Below are 19,198 nucleotides of genomic sequence, written 5' to 3'. Positions count from 1 at the left end.
ATTTTCTAGTGAATATTATTGAGTTATACATTGTTATACTATTGACAAAATGATATCAATTAAAAAGGTCTTTATATCTTCATGAAAACTGAAAAATTAGTTTAAATTTTGAAATACAAAATAACTAAGTAATCATAATTAATCTTAAAAAATCACTCAAATAAAAATATTTAAAATATATTTTTTAAAAATATTTTTTAATAATTAAAATTCAACTTATATAATGGATTAAATTGTATTATCTTTTTCCATCAAAGTTAGGCCAGAAATTAATTTTAAACGTGTCAAATATTATCTTATCTCATCTTTAAATATAATAACCTTCCAAGTCTTTTGAGTAGCCTTTTTCTTTATTCTGTAAGTCAGTTTGCGTCTCATCTGAAATTTGCAATGGTTGAGTTTGATCGATGGTCACACATCCATCAAGATTTGTTTAACGAAATTACTAAGCGGATCTATTCATATGACAATTACATTCAACTTCGATTAGTTTGTAAGCAATGGAACTTGAAACTTCCAAAGATTCCTGATGGCAACAAAGTTCCGTGGCTGGTACTATCCACTGGCAGTGCAGCTAAAGAATCTTTCGAAGAAGAAGCTCATGCTCTTGAAGAAGAAGTTCGTGCTCCCGAGGATGAAGGAATTCTTGACGCTCGTAGTCTCGAAAAGAAGGCGATTTACCACCTCATTTTACCAGATATGCAAGACAACATCATGTGTGGTTCTTATCATGGATGGTTGATCATTGTAATGGTAGATGAAGGTACTGTAAGAATCCTAAATCCATTTACAAAGGTTCACTTGGATCTTCCTCCAGTTTCAACTCTTCCAAATGTAATTAATATTAATGGAGATGAATGTACTCTGGGTTATAAGGGCGACATGATCACTAGAAATACCATTTTCATGCATCAAACCCAAATTTGGAAGGCTATTATAAATTCAGCTCCTAACAATGACAATGATAGTGATTTTATAGCAGTGGTCATATATGGATTATTCCTAGAATTGGCCTTTTACATGCCCAAGAAGAAGAGATGGATTAGATTTCCAACAAGAGATCTATACGACGTTCATGATGTCATATTTTTTGAAGAGAAAATATTTGTAGTAGACGGTGAAGGCCAACTATATGAATTTGATACAAGAACAAAGTCAGGACCAGTGGGAGGAAAACATGAAGCCACACCACCTCCATCCAATGTAGGAATACTTAATTGTTATTACTATTTAATTGGAGGTGATAATGGAAGTTTATTGATGCTGGTAAAAGGGGTAAGATATAGGTATTACATGAAGAATCAAAAACGGTTCTGCGAGTGCAAAACTGTCAAATTTGATATCTATGAATTGAGAAAAAATGAGAAAACATGGTCAAGAATACACAGTTTGGGGAATTACATACTAGTAATTGGATTCAATTCTTCTGTTAAATTACTGCCAAGCAATTTTTTAAATTGCAAAGGAAATCAAATCTACTTTACAGATGACATGCATGACATGCGTGAAGTGTACTTTGAAATCATTACTCCCCCTTTTCAGATTGGCATCTTCGATTTGGAAGATGGGAGTTACCAAACATTTTTAACAGATGTGGACTTTTTTTGTCGTCCTATTTGGATATTACCCTAGTTTAGGTTTTTGTCGTCCTAATATGTAATCAAATATTTGGATATTACCCAAATTTAGCTTTCATGTTTTTTTTTTTTTTAGATTTTTTGAAGAAGAAGAAACAAAACAATGAAACAATACAATTTTAGAATGCGTTTCATTTAAGTTTTATTTTTTGTTTTTTTTAATTAATTTTTATTCTCAGAATTTTATAAAAAATAATAAATTTTGTTTTTTATTTTTTTTTACAAAATTTTAAAAATAAAAATATTAAAATTGAAAACACAAATCCTTCTATGCCAAAATAAATCAAAATGGTTTAACTAGTTTTTACTCTCTAAAATATGAAAATAAAACAAATCGGTGTAACTATTTTTGTATCTTATAGGTAGGGCTGGTAATTTATATCCTTCTATGCCAAAATAAATCAAAATGGTTTAACTAGTTTTTACTCTCTAAAATATGAAAATAAAGTAAATCGGTGTAACTATTTTTATGTCTTATAGGTAGGGCTGGCAATTCATACCCTACCCGCAGGTATCCAACCTGGTCCAACCCGTTCGGGTAGGGTAGGCTACCCTACCCGCACCTTATATATAACACATATTTTATAAAAATTAGTATATAATAAAAGAAGTGAAAGTTGAACCCACAACCTCTCTTGTGTAATGACTTACAATAAGTGAACAACCACTAAACTAGTTAGTTAATTTAGTAATTTAGAGCATTAGTTTTTTATTTTTTATGTTATTAATATGTATAAAATTTGAAATGATTGAATTTTATATTTACTTTGAAAAAATTTGATATTTCTGCGAGTAGGGCAGGGTAGGATAGGGTTTAGAACTTTAGGATGCGGGTAGGGTTAGGGTTGAGAGATTCTCAACTCACGAGTAGGGTAGGGTAGGATTTTAATAAAATTTTCAACTCGCGAATAGAATTAGGGTAGAGTCCAAATCCTATCTTACTCTACTCATTGCCAGTCTTACTTATAGGACATTGAGAATTTGAGATATAAAATTGTGTTTCTTGCCCCTCTTCCTTTCTTGTCCCTTTCTTAAATGCTAATAGCAGAAAAGTGACTTTCTCTAGGATTTGGATTAGCTTGCATCTTTGTGACAAATTAGTATATGTTGTATTTTTTCTGTCAATAAAAATACAAAAATACGGAAACACATTTTATTTTTTTATTTTTTCTTTTATTATCACTATTTATAATTATATTTTTTATTATTTTATTTTTATTTTAAATTTGTGCGAAAAATAAAGTAAAACAAGATTAAAAAAAAAAAACCATTAATTTTTGTGTCTGTCTTGTTCTCCATTCTCAAATCACCGAAATATTCCAAAATTTGAAAAGGGCTTCATGCTTCTAGCCCACAAAAACGAGGTGGTGAATTTTTTTTCCGGTATACAAAAGGCTTAAGCCCAAGAAGCAAGAATAGAGGGAAAAAAAATTAAACAGTAAACCAACTTGGGTTGGTCGAGTGGTTCGCGACGGATTAGTCCTTAGCCTGTCGGGTTAGGGGATACCGTGGGCAACCAAAAAAAAAAAAAATTAAACAGTAACTGAGTCTAGATTGTTTCATGGTTATTTATTTTTTTTAATCAGCTACCAACTAAATTATAAACCCAACCAAGGCAATCAATTTTAGATTGATCCAATAAAATTTTAAAATTTTAAATAACAAATTCTAAATTCTTACCCATTTAAATAGATAAATTTTTATCTCTAAAATTAAATTCGTTTAAATTTTAAGTTAAATAAAATTAAATTGAGCCAGCATAAACCTTGTAAAAGTCATTTTAGTCGTTTCATCGAAAAATTGCACTTAAATGCAAAACTTTATCATTCTTTTTATTTATTTTATAATGGGAAAATAACATAATTATTTTTTTAAATAAAAAAAGTCCATCAAATATAGTTTTTATTAAATAGAATAATGTCCGTGTTAATTGGAGATGGGAAGAAAAATTTTTCCACAATGAAAAACGGACAAGAGGACAGGGAGAAATGTATGTTAGGGTATATTTGTATAGAGCGAATCACCAAAAAAAAAAAATATTTGTATAGAGCGGAAAGTTCAGGATTAGCTCCTATTTCAATTCATATTTTTTATAGGAGGCTTTGTTGGAATTTAAATTCTTTTTTTTTTGAAATTTTAAATTTTGATTTTGATTTGATTTGAAGAAAGATTTGAAAAGATTTATATGGAAAAAAAGTTTATCTTTTTAGTAAAATAAATTCTATATTTTTTATAAATGTAATTAATCGATTCTATAATTTTATTATTTTACTAATTTGTAATTAAGTATCTATATTTTTTTAATTAAATTTTAATATTGTTTTTAATTTGTAATTAAATTATTTTTATATCAACCATATTAAAATTAACATAATATTTCTTCTATAAAATATATAGTCAAATATTTAATTAGGTTTTTAATTATAGATACTTTTAATTTATAAAAAAATACTCTATTAACTCTAATATTTTTTCATGGGTCAAATTATAAATTTGAAGATAAAATTTTGAAAGGTTGATTTATGAGTTTGTTAAAATTTGATTTTTAGATTTATTATGTTCTCATAAGAGTTAAGACATTTAGTTGGAATTTAAATTTTTTTATTTTGAAATTTTAAAATTTAATTTTGATTTAATTTGAAAAGAGATTTAACTAGTGTGATTCTTAATTATATATAAAACTGAGTTTGGTTTTTACTTTTTAGTGAATATTATTGAATTATATATTGTTATATTATTAATAAAATGATATCAATTAAAAAGGTCTATACGTAGGAGATCTTTTCAAAAAATAAGAAATCAGTTTAAATTTTAAAAAACACAATAACTTACTTACTATGGTTAATTTTAAATATAATAACCATCCATGTCTTTTAATTTGAGTAGTCTTCTCCTTTGTATTCTATAAATCAGTTTGGGTCTCATCTGAAATTTGCAATGGGTGAGTTTGATCGATGGTCAAACATTCATCAAGATTTGTTAAACGAAATTACAAAGAGGTTCTATTCATATGATAATTACATGCAACTTCGATTGGTTTGTAAGCAATGGAACTTAAAACTTCCAAAAATTCCTGATGGCAACAAAGTTCCGTGGCTGGTACTATCTATGGGCAGTGCTGCTACAGAATCTTTTGAAGAAGAAGCTCATGTTCTTGAAGAAGAAGTTCGTGCTCCCGAAGATGAAGGAATTCTTGACACTCGTAGTCTCGAAGAGAAGGGGATTTACCACCTCATCTTACCAGATATGCAAGACAACATTATGTGTGGTTCTTGTCATGGATGGTTGATGATCATAATGGTATATGAAGGTACGATAAGAATCCTAAATCCATTTACAAAGGTTCACTTGGATCTTCCTCCAGTTTCAACTCTTCCAAATATAATTAATATTAATGGGGATGAATGTACTATGTATTGTGGGGACAGAATTATCACTAGAAATACCATTTTCATGCATCAAACCCAAATTTGGAAGGCTATTATAAATTCGGCTCCTAACAATGACAATGACAGTGATTTTATAGCAGTGGTTATATATGGATCATTACTAGAATTGGCCTTTTACATGCCCAAGGAGAAGAGATGGAGTAGATTTCCAACAAGAGATCTAGACGACGACGTTCATGATGTCATATTTTTTGAAGAGAAAATATTTGCAGTAGACGGTAATGGCCAACTATATGAATTTGATACAAGAACAAAGTCAGGACCAGTGGGAGGAAAACATGAAGCCACACCACCTCCATCCATTGTAGGAATGCCTAATTGTTCTTACTATCTAATTGGAGGTGATAATGGAAGTTTATTGATGCTGGTAAAAGGGGCAAAATATAGGTATTACATGAAGAATCAAAAGCGGTTCTGCGAGTGCGAAACTGTCAAATTTGATATCTATGAATTGAGGAAAAATGAGAAAACATGGTCAAGAATACACAGTTTGGGGAATTACATACTAGTAATTGGACTCAATTCTTCTGTTCAAATACTGCCAAGCAATATTTTGAATTGCAAAGGAAATCAAATCTACTTTACAGATAACAAGCGTGAAATGTACTTTGAAAACACTACTCCCTCTTCTGATATTGGCATCTTCGATTTGGAAGATGGGAGTTACCAAATATTTTTAACAGAGGTAAACTTTTTTTGTCATCCTATTTGGATATTACCCTAGCTTAAGGTCTTTTATTTTGTAATTTTTACTTTTTTATCTTGGACTTTCAAGTCTCTTATATTATATCTTTATTTTATTCTTCCTTTGATCAAGCTAAGGTACCTTATCACCTTTTCTGTTAGCATACTTATATATTTAATTATTTTAGTCAAATATTACTTATTTTCTTCACCTTGCGTTTTTTTGGAGGTTTGTATTATAAATCACAATACATTGTATATAAGTAGAAATTGTATAGTAAGTAGAAATTGTTTAGTAAAAACATGTGTTAAACTCATCCATTAAAAACTTTCACTTTATTTTTACCCAACCATATATATGTACGTTAGTAGCATTAAACCGTGCTGCGAATTTGAAGAATTACAAAGGAAGTGGAGATTGACAAATGGGCATGACTTTAATAAGAAAAAGTATAGAAAATTAATTTTTAGTTAGTTAATACTAATTAATTTTAGTGTTTAAATTTATAATTTAGAATTTAAAAATTGAAATTTAAAATAAACAAAATAATTTTTAAAAGGTTGATTGATGTTAGTAAAAAAAAAAGTTGGTTAATAATTTCTTAGTATTACTCTATTAATTAATAATAGTCTTTCCTCTAACTTTTTAAAAACTTTTAGATAGTGCAGCTTTAAATGTAAACTGAGGACAATTAGATTAAAGAATAATTTTAATTAATATTAATATTATCAACTAATGCATGGTAGCTGGCACTCAAGAGCCAACACGGTGGGTGACACATGACATTAACGAAGATGAACATGTGGTAAAATATGAACAATTTTGGATGTAATGTTGAGGTATATTTTTCTTGGCCTAAGAAGATGTTTGATGTTGTCATGGCAAGGTGGCTTTAGAAATCATTGGTTAGGTTGATTGCTTGGAGGGGTGTCCATGGATTCGATGAAGGTCAGAATAATTTAGAAATTAATTTGGTGTGATTTTATGGGGTTTAAAGTTAGGTAAAAGTCTTAAAAATAGACTTAATAATTATTTTGGGTCGGATTCGGAACAAAACGAATTCATCTTTACCCGACCTATGTACAATTCAAGGGAACTAAAAAAATATATGTTTTAACTTTTAAATTAATTTAAAATAAGCATCAAATTAAAATTTATGGACAAATTGTCAAATTTAAGTTCAAATATAGATATCAACTTTTCAGTAATAAATTTCTTTTTTATAAATAAGTGCATTATAAATAAGTTTTTTTTATAAATTATTGTTAAAATTTTAAAGACTCGGTTTTCATCCGATTTAAACTCGATATAGTTGTGACAAAAAAAATATTTAAGTTTCATTAGATCTATGATCGGGTTAAGATCTAAAAAAAATATACTCAGTATACATTTAGAGAACCAGATCTAAATTAAGACAAATCCGATTTTATCCACCTTATAAACACCCCTAATTGCTTGAAATACGATAATTCAATGTATTAATAATTATTATTAAAGATATCCAGACCTTGGTCATTATCAACTGGTAGTGTTCCATTCAACATGTAAATCTTCATGCTCCATAGAGAAGAGCAAGTTGCAAACTATTTGGGACAAAAGCTTATTAAACTTATTATTTTTACTGATGTTAGCTTCTCAGATGACTTATTTAAAATTAATTTCTTGTTATTTCTTTATTTTTGTTGAGCTCATGTATAATTTAATATCTATTTAACATTTAAATAAAGACTAAATTTAATATGTAATTAGATTTCTTCAAGCTATTTTTATTAAAAGATACAAATATTTTAAAAATTTTATTTTTTTATTCGGTGTAATCTATTATGAAATATTCTAAAGAGTAAATTTTTTAGTATTTTGTTTTTTGCTAAAAAAATAACTAGTAAAAATTTAATTACAAAATACTGACATATGCATTCATATTAGATCGAAACTAAATTTGTACCCACATAAAATACCCTCTGTACTCTACATGGCACTTTAATCCTCTAAAAACAGAATACTTTTGTCACACGGAAGGTGAATACAAGTTTTCGATTTAATATAGATGTATATGTCAGCATTTTTATCTTTTATAGGTACAAATGGTTATTTATTTTCATAAAAATTCAATCATAAATTTTTAAACTAGTAAAAGTGCTAGGATAATTAATTTTGTCTCTTCACTAATTATTTAAAATATGACCCTTTTTAATGTCAAAATTAAACAATAAATATGATCCTTTTTATTTTTCTCACGTCTTTCAATAAACCAAGAATAAATTTTTTTTTTCAACTAAGTTACAGAATCTAACAACAAACCGGGCTGCATGTTGAAAAGGTCATTAAGTCAACTTTTTGGATCCAATAAGCAATCACATACTTACTTGAATGGCTCAGCTCATGGCATTCTTCCTTGTACTCTTTTGACATTATACATAGAGAATAAGACAATTTATTTTCGTCCATGACCCGTACATGGTACCAATAAAATGGATGATATCCTTAAAAAATTTTCTATCTTATTTCCTATTAAAATATGTCAACATATCATTTAAGGCAAACATATATAAAGACAAACTTACTCATCAGTCATCACCCTAATATGACAAGAAAAATTAAATAGATATCTTACTTATTATAAATTGTTCAGTGTCCTTTCATATACACTCGTTTTCAAGGCTTATTAAAAAAGGATACCTTGTTGCAGTAAGTAAACTCTTTTTTTTTACTTATATTATATACAGTATATATATAAAATTAAGATAGTGGGACATGTATATGGATAAGATCAAAGATAAATTTTTATACGCACACATGACAGGAAAATTAAATACATAATTAGTACTAGTAAATTAAGGTTCATAACTTTAATTTACAAGGATTCAAGAAACAAAGGTTTGTAACTGCTTACAAATTACTAACTATGATAACGTTTCATAAAATATTTGATATATATGTGCCTTATTAAAAGGTTAAACTTTCACATGTACCAATCACTTTTTTGGTACAGCAATATAGCAAGTACGATCTAATTAGCAGTCAAATTTTTGTCATATAGTGATGAATAAAAAGTCTAAAATGTCTTTAGTTATATAATAAAATTATGGAAATGACAGACTGGCTTTGTGCTTCATGGTTGAAGCTAATAGAAAATTGAGGTCAGAATGTATGGCTCTAATGGCTGGAAGCTGATGGACCATTTATTTACCAACCCAAAAAATATATTAGATGAACTTGGATTACTAAATAATAAAGAACCTAGACCCGATAGTGATATTTATTTTGTTTGTAAAAATTTTAAACGTTGTGGTTTTCATGTAAAACAATCCCCCAAAAGTATTGTTTTTGTCCCCAATATTTGGAGTAAGTCCCAAAGTTGTCCCTAACATTTCAATCGTCCTATTTAAGTCCCTAACGTTTCAAAATTGACTTAATGTTGTCCTGCCGTTAGGGATCCATTAACAGAATTGACGGCGGAACAAAATTGAGACGATTTTGAAACGTTGGGGACTTAAATAGGACGAAAACGTTAGGGACAAAAACGATATACAAAAATAAATTTTAATTTAATTTTATCTTTCAATAATATTAATTTTTTACTGTATATAGTATTCAATTATTTTATAATTACATCTAAATAAATTACATTTAATCACATTACTTTCATTTTAAATCATTTTTTTTATAATTTTAAAGAATTTTGATACATTAAAGACAAAAGGTATAATTTATATTTTATTATATATATATATATATATATATATTATTTTTTTTTCTGCAAGTTTATATACTAGTCATTCTACAAATATTTCATGATAACTAAAAATCTTTAAGAGTAAAATTATAAAAAAATTAATTTATTTAAAATAAAAGTAATATGATTAAGTATAATTTACTTAGATGTGATTAAAAAATAATTGAATACTATGTATAGTAAAAAATTGATATTATTAAAGGATAAAATTAAAATTTATTTCTATGTATTATTTTTGTCCCCAACGTTTTCGTCATATTTAAGTCCCTATCGTTTCAAAAATGTCTCAATTTTATCCCGCTGTCAATTCTGTTAACGGATCCCTAACGGCAGGACAACATTGAGTCAGTTTTAAAACGTTAGGAACTTAAATAGGACGATTGAAACGTTAGGGACAAAAACGATACTTTACTCTTAAAAATTTATTTTATATTACTTGACAAATAATTAGATTGTTATATTCAAAATTTATTAACTAATTACTTTTGTTAAAAATATTATTATATAATTGTTCATACCCTAGACCAATGTCCAGGCCCAGACCCAAACACCTTAAGAAGGCCCCATCAGTAAGGTTGGCCTTCCCCCGCAACTGACATCCGCATAGGAGGTCGGTTCCAACGCTAGGAAGTCGGTAAAGAGTGTTAACGGGCAGATAACACTCATTCAAATAAGTAACTGCCTCTAAAATCTTTCAACCCACTCCCCAAGTCAAATCTCAACCTCCCTAAGATAAAGGGACGGTTATCCTCCTTAAAAGGTAGAACTATCCCAACGGTAGCTATGGGTTTACCATTATAAGTACACTGACAATCCTCAGGTAATTAGAAGTCTCATACTCTTAAACTTGCTTAGACTCTTGCTGACTTAGGCATCGAAGTGTCTTTCCAGGTACCACCCCCCTTCCCTTGCACATACATAAGTCGGACGAGGACTCTTGACCGCGAGTCGGATCAAAAGCCTCCTCATTCACCCGATTGGGCCAACCTTGTGAGTCTAGCTCATCAATCTTCGGTTACCCAACGTAACAATAATATATTTTTTTATCAAAATATTTTAAAAAATAATTTATCTAAAATATTATATATAAGTATATAACACATAGAGATATTAACTTTTTTATTTTTTTTAAATTAAAAAAAGCATAATAAGTATTAAAATTATATACAAGTCAGACTATTGCAGAAATATAATCACATAAATGCAACGTGAATCACCCTAATCACATCTCTATGTAAATTAAATGAGTCAGACTAGATTTAGCTTTCTATATAAATCAAAACAGTCTGGTTCGATTTATACATATTTGCATGTTATCCTAGTAAATCTAATCAGGTTGTTTCGATTTATGCATGCGTGCATGCTATCCTAGTAAATCTAAACATAGTGATTAGATTTACACATGCATAAATCAAAACAGGGTGATTAGATTTATATAGAGAGCTAAATCTAGTCTAGGTCATTCGATTTATTTAGAGAAGTGATTGGGGAGATTCATATAACATTTTTTAATAACCATATTTTTTTATTCATTTGATAATTTAAATAATTATCAATAACTTTATACTATTCACGTACGGTTTCTACCTTCTTCGATTCTCTATATTTATAGTTGCACTAAATTTTCGTATCTTTTTTTTGTTTTAGTTAAGTTTAAAATTTTAAACATTATTTTAGATTAGTAACATACACGAACAAAAAATTATTAATTTCTAAAAAAATCGATGTAATTTAAAATTGTTCATTTGAAATTAACACATTATTTTTATAAAAACCAACACATTTAAATTAGTATTCAAGCAAAAAAAAAATAGTATTAAAAAAGAATAAAAAATTAAAAATTTTAATAAATTTTATTTGAACATATATAATTAAAAATTTAAATGTGTTGGTTTATATAAATATAATGAGTTGGTGGTTTTAAATGGACAATTTTAATTCACTAATTTTACGTAAATTCATATATTTTTCTAAAAATTAGTAATTTTTTATGTGTACACTAATAATTTAAAATTGATGTTTATCTCTATTGTAATTTGAAACCATTTATTTTGAATTGTTCACTACAAATAAACATGAAAAAGTTATTAATGGGATCAAATATTATTTTCTCCAAGAGAACCTTATTTAGTTTATTTAATGGGATAAAATATTATTTTGGTTCTCAATGTTTTGGCCAAATCCTAATTTGGTCCTTAACGTTTCAAACGTCATACTTCAATAAAAAAAAAATTTAAATCTCCTATTTCAATCCCAAAAAATATTTAAGCAGGTTTAATGTTGTCCTACCATTAAATTTGACACAAACAATTCGCATATTGAATAGCCAATAACATTCGATTTCAGTATATAAGTAATATCGATCCACCAACGGTCATTAATATAAAAAATTTTTCTTTTGATTTTGAAGCGTTCATAATTGATTATTAAGATTTAAAATTTTGTACCAAAAAAATGAGAAAAATGTTATAAAAAGATTTTGACTATATATTTTTTTTAATATATAGAAAAAGATATGACTTAATTAGTAATATTATTAACGTTAATAGTAAGACTATATTAAATCTGTTTAAAATTTTTTGAAATGAAAATAGTATTTAAAATGTTAAAGACTAAATGAAAATTTGTTCCAAATATAAAAAATAAAAAATACTACTTTATAAAGAAAAGAGAGTGTGGCACGTTTTTTTACTATACTATATTAATACTAATAGATGTATAAGACTTAGTTCCATTTGTTATCTGTGGGTCGGATTTCTCAGCCTAAATAATAAACCAAAAAAAATAAAAAAGACTGTAAATTTAACAATTATGGTTTCAGAGTTTGTAATCTCATAAAATAATGCTAGCCAAAAATCATACAAAAATAATGCACTTAAAAATTATTCATTATCCTTAAATTAATATAAGAAAAATCATGTACCAAAAAGGTCTATTAACCGTTCAATAAAGAAATTAGCAATCAAAACAAAAGGTCATGACAAAAAAAAAAAATCGAAAACATAAGGTAAGCCATCCAAAAAACCAACGACTAAGCCACCAAGCCACGCCACCAACAAGAGAAGCTTGTGTCAAGAGGCAGCATGATGTAATTTCCATAAATCACACCTCACAATACTTTCCATTATAAACACATGTTACATAGAAAATCACAACCCTTTGTTTAATTAATTATTAAATTCAATGGACACTTTACATGGATCATGAGAGTTCCAAAAAAGTGCTCTGGACCATTTGAAAACTTTCCAAAAGGTTAATACTTTTACTTTGTTAGTAGTATAACAAAATAATATTCTGTAATGTATAGATAGAATTAATGAAAAATAAAATTTAATTTTTTAATATTTTTATTCTCTTCATTTTTTAACATATTTAGAATAAAAATTAAATTTTATTTTTTATTATAAAAATTATAATATTATAATAAAATTATTTATTAAAAAATTAAATTAAAATACGTATATAAGAAATTATATGTCTAAAAATAACTAGTAAGTAATTTCGTTAAGAATTTGATAAAGATAATTTTGCCAGCTAAATAGTCCTATTAGTACTCAATAATTTTAGTAGAATAATGACTTAAATATAAATATAAGTATATATACTTTTGTTTCTTATTTTTTTTCATAACTATATTATATTATTTCTATTGTTTATAGACTATAACATTATTTTTTAAAAGCTAAGGAGCTGTAGTGACATAGTCTTTTCACCCTTACCTAAAAGTTTCAGATTCGAGTTTCATTCCTAATTTAAAAAAAAAAATTATCTTTTAAATATATATATATTAAATTAAAATAAAAAAATTGATTAGCAAAATAAATAAAAAAGTGTGAGTGTGTGACACTGATGATAATAAAATTTGTGTGGCAAAGACATTTTGGCACGTGCTGGTACCCCAGAGACATAACTGAGTTATGTACCTTTCCATGAAACATCACCTCTTTGTGTTTTTTTTTTTTCATTTTCGGTATTTTCCTCTTAATAACAAACCATTTAATTAATAAACTTAAACATCACGAGTAATTAGGGGTGCCAAAAATTTTTAGAAGGTGGGATCCCCGCAGGAATTGCCCTGAATGGGACCCAATGGTAGAGAATTTTCTTTGTGGGGATGGAGATGGGGAGCGAAATTCTCTCGAGATAGGCGCGAGGACCCGAGCGGGGATTCCCGCCCCATCCCCGATAATTCTCCGAATCTTTTAACTTACTTAATAACCCTTATTTTATTTCTAATATAGGGGTTTTTTTAGTAATTTCACTCATTGAAAACCCTAATTCTATTATTCAAGATTTTATTTTATGGACTATGATTTGCTATGTTATATTTTTGGACTTATAATCTTGGATAAGATATGTTTGTGTGTTTGTAATAATATTTTGTAATTTATTTTTTTATTTTTTTATATTTTTTATTATAATTTTCATATAAATGTTAAACATAGGAAGATGGAGAATGGGGTCCCACAGAGAATGCGAGGAACGCGAAGAACGGAGATGGTGACAATTATTCTCCCATGGCAGAAAATGAGACGGGGACAGGGATTAATTCTGGGGGCGGAGACGGGGAGCAGGGAGGCATCCCCCTCCACGCCCCGCCCCGTCCCGCCCCATTGACATGCCTACGAGTAATCCATTTTTGGGTTACACCTAAAAAAAAGTTGATCATACAAAATTATTCATAATATACATCTCTTCTTTTCTAATTCGCTCTCACTTCCTATTAATTCACTAGTTTCATTAGTCACCAAAAAAAAAAATTCACTAATTTCATTTAAATCATATTGTATGACCAACAATTTTGTAACCAACATTAAAAAATGGATGGAAAAGGAAAACAGAAAACCAACTACGTTACCTTTAATTTCCTCTTTTTATGAAAGAAAGAGAATTAAAATGAGGATGTTAATTATCCAGATATTGACTAAAATATTATAGGCCACCTAAAATAATATTTTCTAAGGATTAATATTTAAAATCATCTCTGAAAAATTAATCATGTGTTGATTTAGTCATTAAAAAATCAAATGCACCTCAAATTAATTTCTAAAAAGTATAATTGTAAATCAAATTAATCTTCCATCAAAATAATCAATTATTTGATTCACTGTTTTATATATATATATATATTTCAATAAATTTATTACTTAATACCGAATGAAATTTTAAAAGTGATATTTATTGTGACCGAATGAAATAAATTGATACAGTATGAATTCTACAATTTATTTTCGTAAAACACTTGATAGATTCACTTGCGATGACCCATGCAAGGTCCCTACAAGTACGAAAAATAAGTACGAAAAATTTGAATTGTGGGCCAAACACGCTAACAAATGACAACCATTGTATCAATATGTCCAACGTATGGATCGCTAACTTAGTAGCAATATGCTTGCAAAAATATGACGATGATATCACTAGATTTATAAAAATCCTATTGCACATGGATGCGAATATTATTATCATTTCTATTATTCACAATTAATATATAACTAAAATTATTAATTATTTAAAAGTATTAAAATACACTTATTTACTTGCTATATTAAATTAACAAAAAGTAAATTGTATAAGTTGAATTTTTTCTATATTAATTCTATTTCGTATTGAAATAGTACCAATATATAATTCATAATATTACACTAATTTAGTGTTCTCATTTTCTTCTAACTAATTTCTTACGAAAAAAATTTTCTACCCAAATTGAACTATAATTTTTTTCGTTAGAGACAATTCTAGAAGAAGCCAAAGAGGAGGTTAAGAAAGAGGCTAAAGAGAAGACGACCATTTTATCTCATCTCTGTATGGGTGTAGGAGGAAAACTTGCTCCTGGGTAAATGGCAACAGACAATGCCAAGATGGTTGCAAGTGTAAGCTCAATGACTATCAGAATCACCGGAAGGTACCGGAGCCCCAGAAACTCTTTACTTCTATCTAAATTTTGAGTGTACTCAACACCATTTACTAATACTTTGTTGCCGACAAGGTCTGCACATAATTTTGGGCTTTTAAGTGAGGAGGGTCACAATAATAACTAAGGTAAAAACAAAGATCATTCTCCGTTACGGGTACATCTATTTTTCACACAAAAACTTTTGTGTGGAAAAGGAACGTGCAACTTCCAAGAAAATGATCTTTAGCATCGACAAACGATGTCAATGCACTCAAAATTTAGACAAAAATAAGAGCCTTCGGAATATCGGCGCTTTCGGGTGATTCTGGCAGCCATCACGCTTGCACTTGCAAGCATTTTGACATTGTGTGCCGTCATTTTTGTAGGAATAAGTTTTCGTTTTACAAAATAGTTAGTCTCTTTTTTAACCTCTTTTTTGGCCTCTTCTTTGGCTTTTTTCAGAAGGAAATCGCTTAGATAAAGATGTTTAAAATGTCTTTTTTTAATGTTTTTAAGTAATTAAAATTTAATACATATAATTAATTAAACTATGTTATTTTTATCAAAATTAGATCAAATAAATTGATTTGGCCAAAAAATTAATAAATTATATTTTGAATTAGTCTAAATTAATATTTTTTTATAAAAAATCATTACAATATTTTTATTATAAAAAATGACTAAATATTCTTTTATATATATATATATATATATATATATATATTTTAAAAACCCTAAATTCTAACCATTTTTTTGTCATTATAGAGTTAGAATTTAAGATTTTTAAAATTAAAAAATATATGTAATAAAAATATTTTAGTTATTTTTTATAATAAAGTTATTGTAGTTATTTTCTATAAAAAAATATTAATTTAAATTGGTTCAAAATTTGGTTTATCAATTTTTTTATTAAATCAATTTCTTTAATTTAATTTTGACAAAAATAATATACTTTAATCAATTATATATATTAAATTTTAGTTAATAACAAACATCTTTAAAAAAAAAGACGTTTTAAACATCTTTATCAAAATATCTTCCTTTTCAGAATTGCCTCCAACTGAAAAAAAAAGTTGTTCTTCAACTTAATAAAAATTATATGGTGAATGCTACACAACTCCCTCTAAAATAACATGTAAGTTACCCTTCATTATGTGTCACATTGTAATTGGTTCTTATCTTAACCATAGTTAGGGCGCCAACGTCATCGCCATCTACTGCCCTCCCACACAACCTCTCTTCCCAGTATAGCCAGCGCCTCTTTTTGCCATGAATCACTTCTTACCCACATAATTAATGGTTAATTTGGTTATTAAGTTTTTTTATTAAAAAAACATATCTTTATTTAATTACGTGATGGAACATATATTTATATGTAAAATATAATATAATAAAATAAATCTATTCAAAGTATTTAAAAGTATAATTAAAATCATGAACATACAAATATAATAATAAAATTTGTACTCCAAACAAATAAACATATTTTTTATCATACATATATTATTTAAAAAATAAATATATTATTAAAATTAATAACAGAAATTTAAAATGATAAAATTCAACTTTTTTACCGTATTTTTATAGTATTTTTATTTTTTTAATTTTTAATTTATTAGTACTTTATTATTTAATTAATAATTAAACAAATTATTTTTATGAAAATTTACTTTTTGTATTATATTAGAGAAGAGACCAATATAACAGTTTAAAAAATAAATTATATAAATATTTAAAAGATAAATATTTTTTTGATACTTAAAAAACATTTTGATACTTATTTAAAAGATAAATATGAAATACATACCTAAGTAATATTTAGTTTGGTTATTAAATTTTTTTATTAAAATAAATCTTTATTTAATTACACGATAGAACATATATTCATATGTAAAATATAATATAATAACTCTATTTAGAGTACTTAAAAGTATAACTAAAATCAGAAAAAAATATATTTTTTATCGTACATAAATTATTTAAAAAAAAAAATAAATTGTTAAAATTAATAACACAAGTTTAAAATGATAAAATCTAACTTTCTTACAAGTATTTTTTATAGTATTTTTATTCTTTTAATTTTTAATTTATTCGTACTTTATTATTTAATTATATTTTACATATAAATATATGTTCCATCACGTAGTTAAATAAAGATATATTTTTTAATAAAAAATTTAATAACCAAATTAACCATTAATTATGTGGGTAAGAAGTGATCCATGGCAAAAAGAGGCGCTGGCTATACTGGGAAGAGAGGTTGTGTGGGAGGACAGTAGATGGCGATGACGTTGGCGCCCCACCTATGGTTAAGATAAGGACCAATTACAATGTGACACGTAATGAAGGGTAACTTACATATTATTTTAGAGGGGTTAGGTAGCATTCACCAAATTATATATAGACAATGTTTCGATGCAGACTGAAAATTCAGTTTCTACAATTCACTCTTTATTTTTAATTTGATATAATAAGTAAATAAATGCATCTTAATACTTTTAAATGACTAATAATTTTAGTTATATTTTAGACTTTTAATAGTGAATAATAGAGACGATAATAATATACGCACCCATGTGCAATGAGACTTAGACTCAACAAAGGAATGAAACCCATTTTCAGAGACCGGCTGCTGCTCGAGCCGTTCACTCTCAGCCTTGGCCGGCTTGCAACGGTTAATGAGCAAATTCGGCACCAGCTCCTTCTCCAGAGCAGACAAGTACACTGAGCCGGCAGCTTCAGCAGCCGAGGCAGGCGAATAGACGGAGCTCCACCTCCTGTCATCGTCCTCCGCCTGCTGCTGGTGCTGCTGAGGATAATACTCGAACTCAGTGGGCTCACCGTCGACGGAAACACTCTCAATCCCCAAATTCTCAGCGTGCAGGCGAACGATCCCGATCTCCGGCACGGCAATCTCCAATTCAGCATACCTGCAGCTCAAAAAGCCACAACAAAATCAAAAGCTAAAAAAGAAAGAAAGAGAACCCCTCGCTCGAATCTAATCAAATCTAAGTTGGAGGGAACCACGAGAACAAGAAAACCTAATCAAGAACCGCAAGCAGAGAACATTTGTAGTTTAGAGGAGAAACGGCAGGAGAAAGGGAAGTGAACTGACCTGTAGAGGAGGCGTTTGTGGAGGTTGATGGAGAGTCAGAGCTTCTAGTGGTGAACTAGGGCGCCAGAATTCTCGGGTTTAGGGTCCTCGTTCTTTGGCTTACGAGGCTTCGCCATGACACAGAGACAGAGAAAGTAGAAGAGAATCGATCTTCTTCCTTTGTGTATTCTTAACACTGTGCTGTGGTGTGTGGTTCGAGTTTTGTAAACAGCCAGTGCTATCAACTTAGCATTCTGCACATATTGATATGGTTGATGTGATTTGCTGATGTGTTTGTCCCACACTTTAAATGATCCTGTACATATTGATATGGTTGTTGTGATTTGCTGGTGTGTTTGGCCCACAATTTAAATTCTCCGTAGTTATAGGGACCTTGCATGATGGGTCAAGGCAAGTGAAGCTATCGAGTGTTTCACGAAAATAAATTGTAGAATACAACATACTATATCAACAAAAAATGCTATTTCTCCTCTAAATTTCAGTCTTTCATCAGTTTTTAAATTTAACAATATATTATTTTAATTTTTTATACCCACTCTTATACGGTTAATAACTTAATATAGAATAAAAATTACTTATTTTTTATTTTTTTCTCTCTTCTAAAAATTGAATAAAGGACATCTCTTAAAAAATACCTAATTGCTGATAGATAAAATATAGAACATTATTAATCAAGTAGT

The 19,198-nt window shown here is 27.9% G+C and overlaps 3 protein-coding genes across 3 annotated transcripts; 2 read left to right on the top strand and 1 right to left on the bottom strand.

Annotated features, from left to right (window-relative positions):
- The first annotated feature begins 390 nt into the window (after positions 1-390).
- On the top strand, positions 391-1,632 carry LOC112743247 (F-box protein SKIP23-like). Its single transcript, XM_025792466.1, has one exon. It carries the CDS (start codon positions 391-393, stop codon positions 1,630-1,632), a length of 1,242 nt encoding a protein of 413 aa, XP_025648251.1.
- A 2,942-nt stretch (positions 1,633-4,574) lies between these two features.
- On the top strand, positions 4,575-14,251 carry LOC112743246 (F-box protein SKIP23-like). Its single transcript, XM_025792465.1, has 3 exons — positions 4,575-5,771; positions 13,953-14,135; positions 14,243-14,251. Exons 1-3 carry the CDS (start codon positions 4,575-4,577, stop codon positions 14,249-14,251), a joined length of 1,389 nt encoding a protein of 462 aa, XP_025648250.1.
- Positions 14,252-17,832: 3,581 nt separating this feature from the next.
- Positions 17,833-18,850, bottom strand: LOC112740659 (transcription initiation factor TFIID subunit 2-like). The gene is given in 2 exon segments (XM_025789258.3): positions 17,833-18,333; positions 18,519-18,850. Coding segments are annotated over 2 exon segments (531 nt in total). The 5' UTR covers positions 18,635-18,850; the 3' UTR covers positions 17,833-17,918.
- Between the last annotated feature and the right edge of the window lie 348 nt (positions 18,851-19,198).

Source organism: Arachis hypogaea, chromosome 14, assembly GCF_003086295.3.
Source record: "Arachis hypogaea cultivar Tifrunner chromosome 14, arahy.Tifrunner.gnm2.J5K5, whole genome shotgun sequence".
Lineage (NCBI taxonomy): Eukaryota > Viridiplantae > Streptophyta > Magnoliopsida > Fabales > Fabaceae > Arachis > Arachis hypogaea.
Note: the sequence above shows the minus strand (reverse complement) of the source record. Positions and strands in the feature narration are given on the sequence as shown.

What these genes read in the sequence shown, in the direction of transcription:
- LOC112743247 (XM_025792466.1), top strand. Translation starts at nt 391, where the DNA reads ATGGTTGAGTTTGATCGATGGTCACACATCCATCAAGATTTGTTTAAC.
- LOC112743246 (XM_025792465.1), top strand. Translation starts at nt 4,575, where the DNA reads ATGGGTGAGTTTGATCGATGGTCAAACATTCATCAAGATTTGTTAAAC. An exon ending in ACCAAATATTTTTAACAGAG is followed by an intron (nt 5,772 to 13,952) that starts GTAAACTTTTTT and finishes TGTTAAACATAG; the next exon opens with GAAGATGGAGAATGGGGTCC.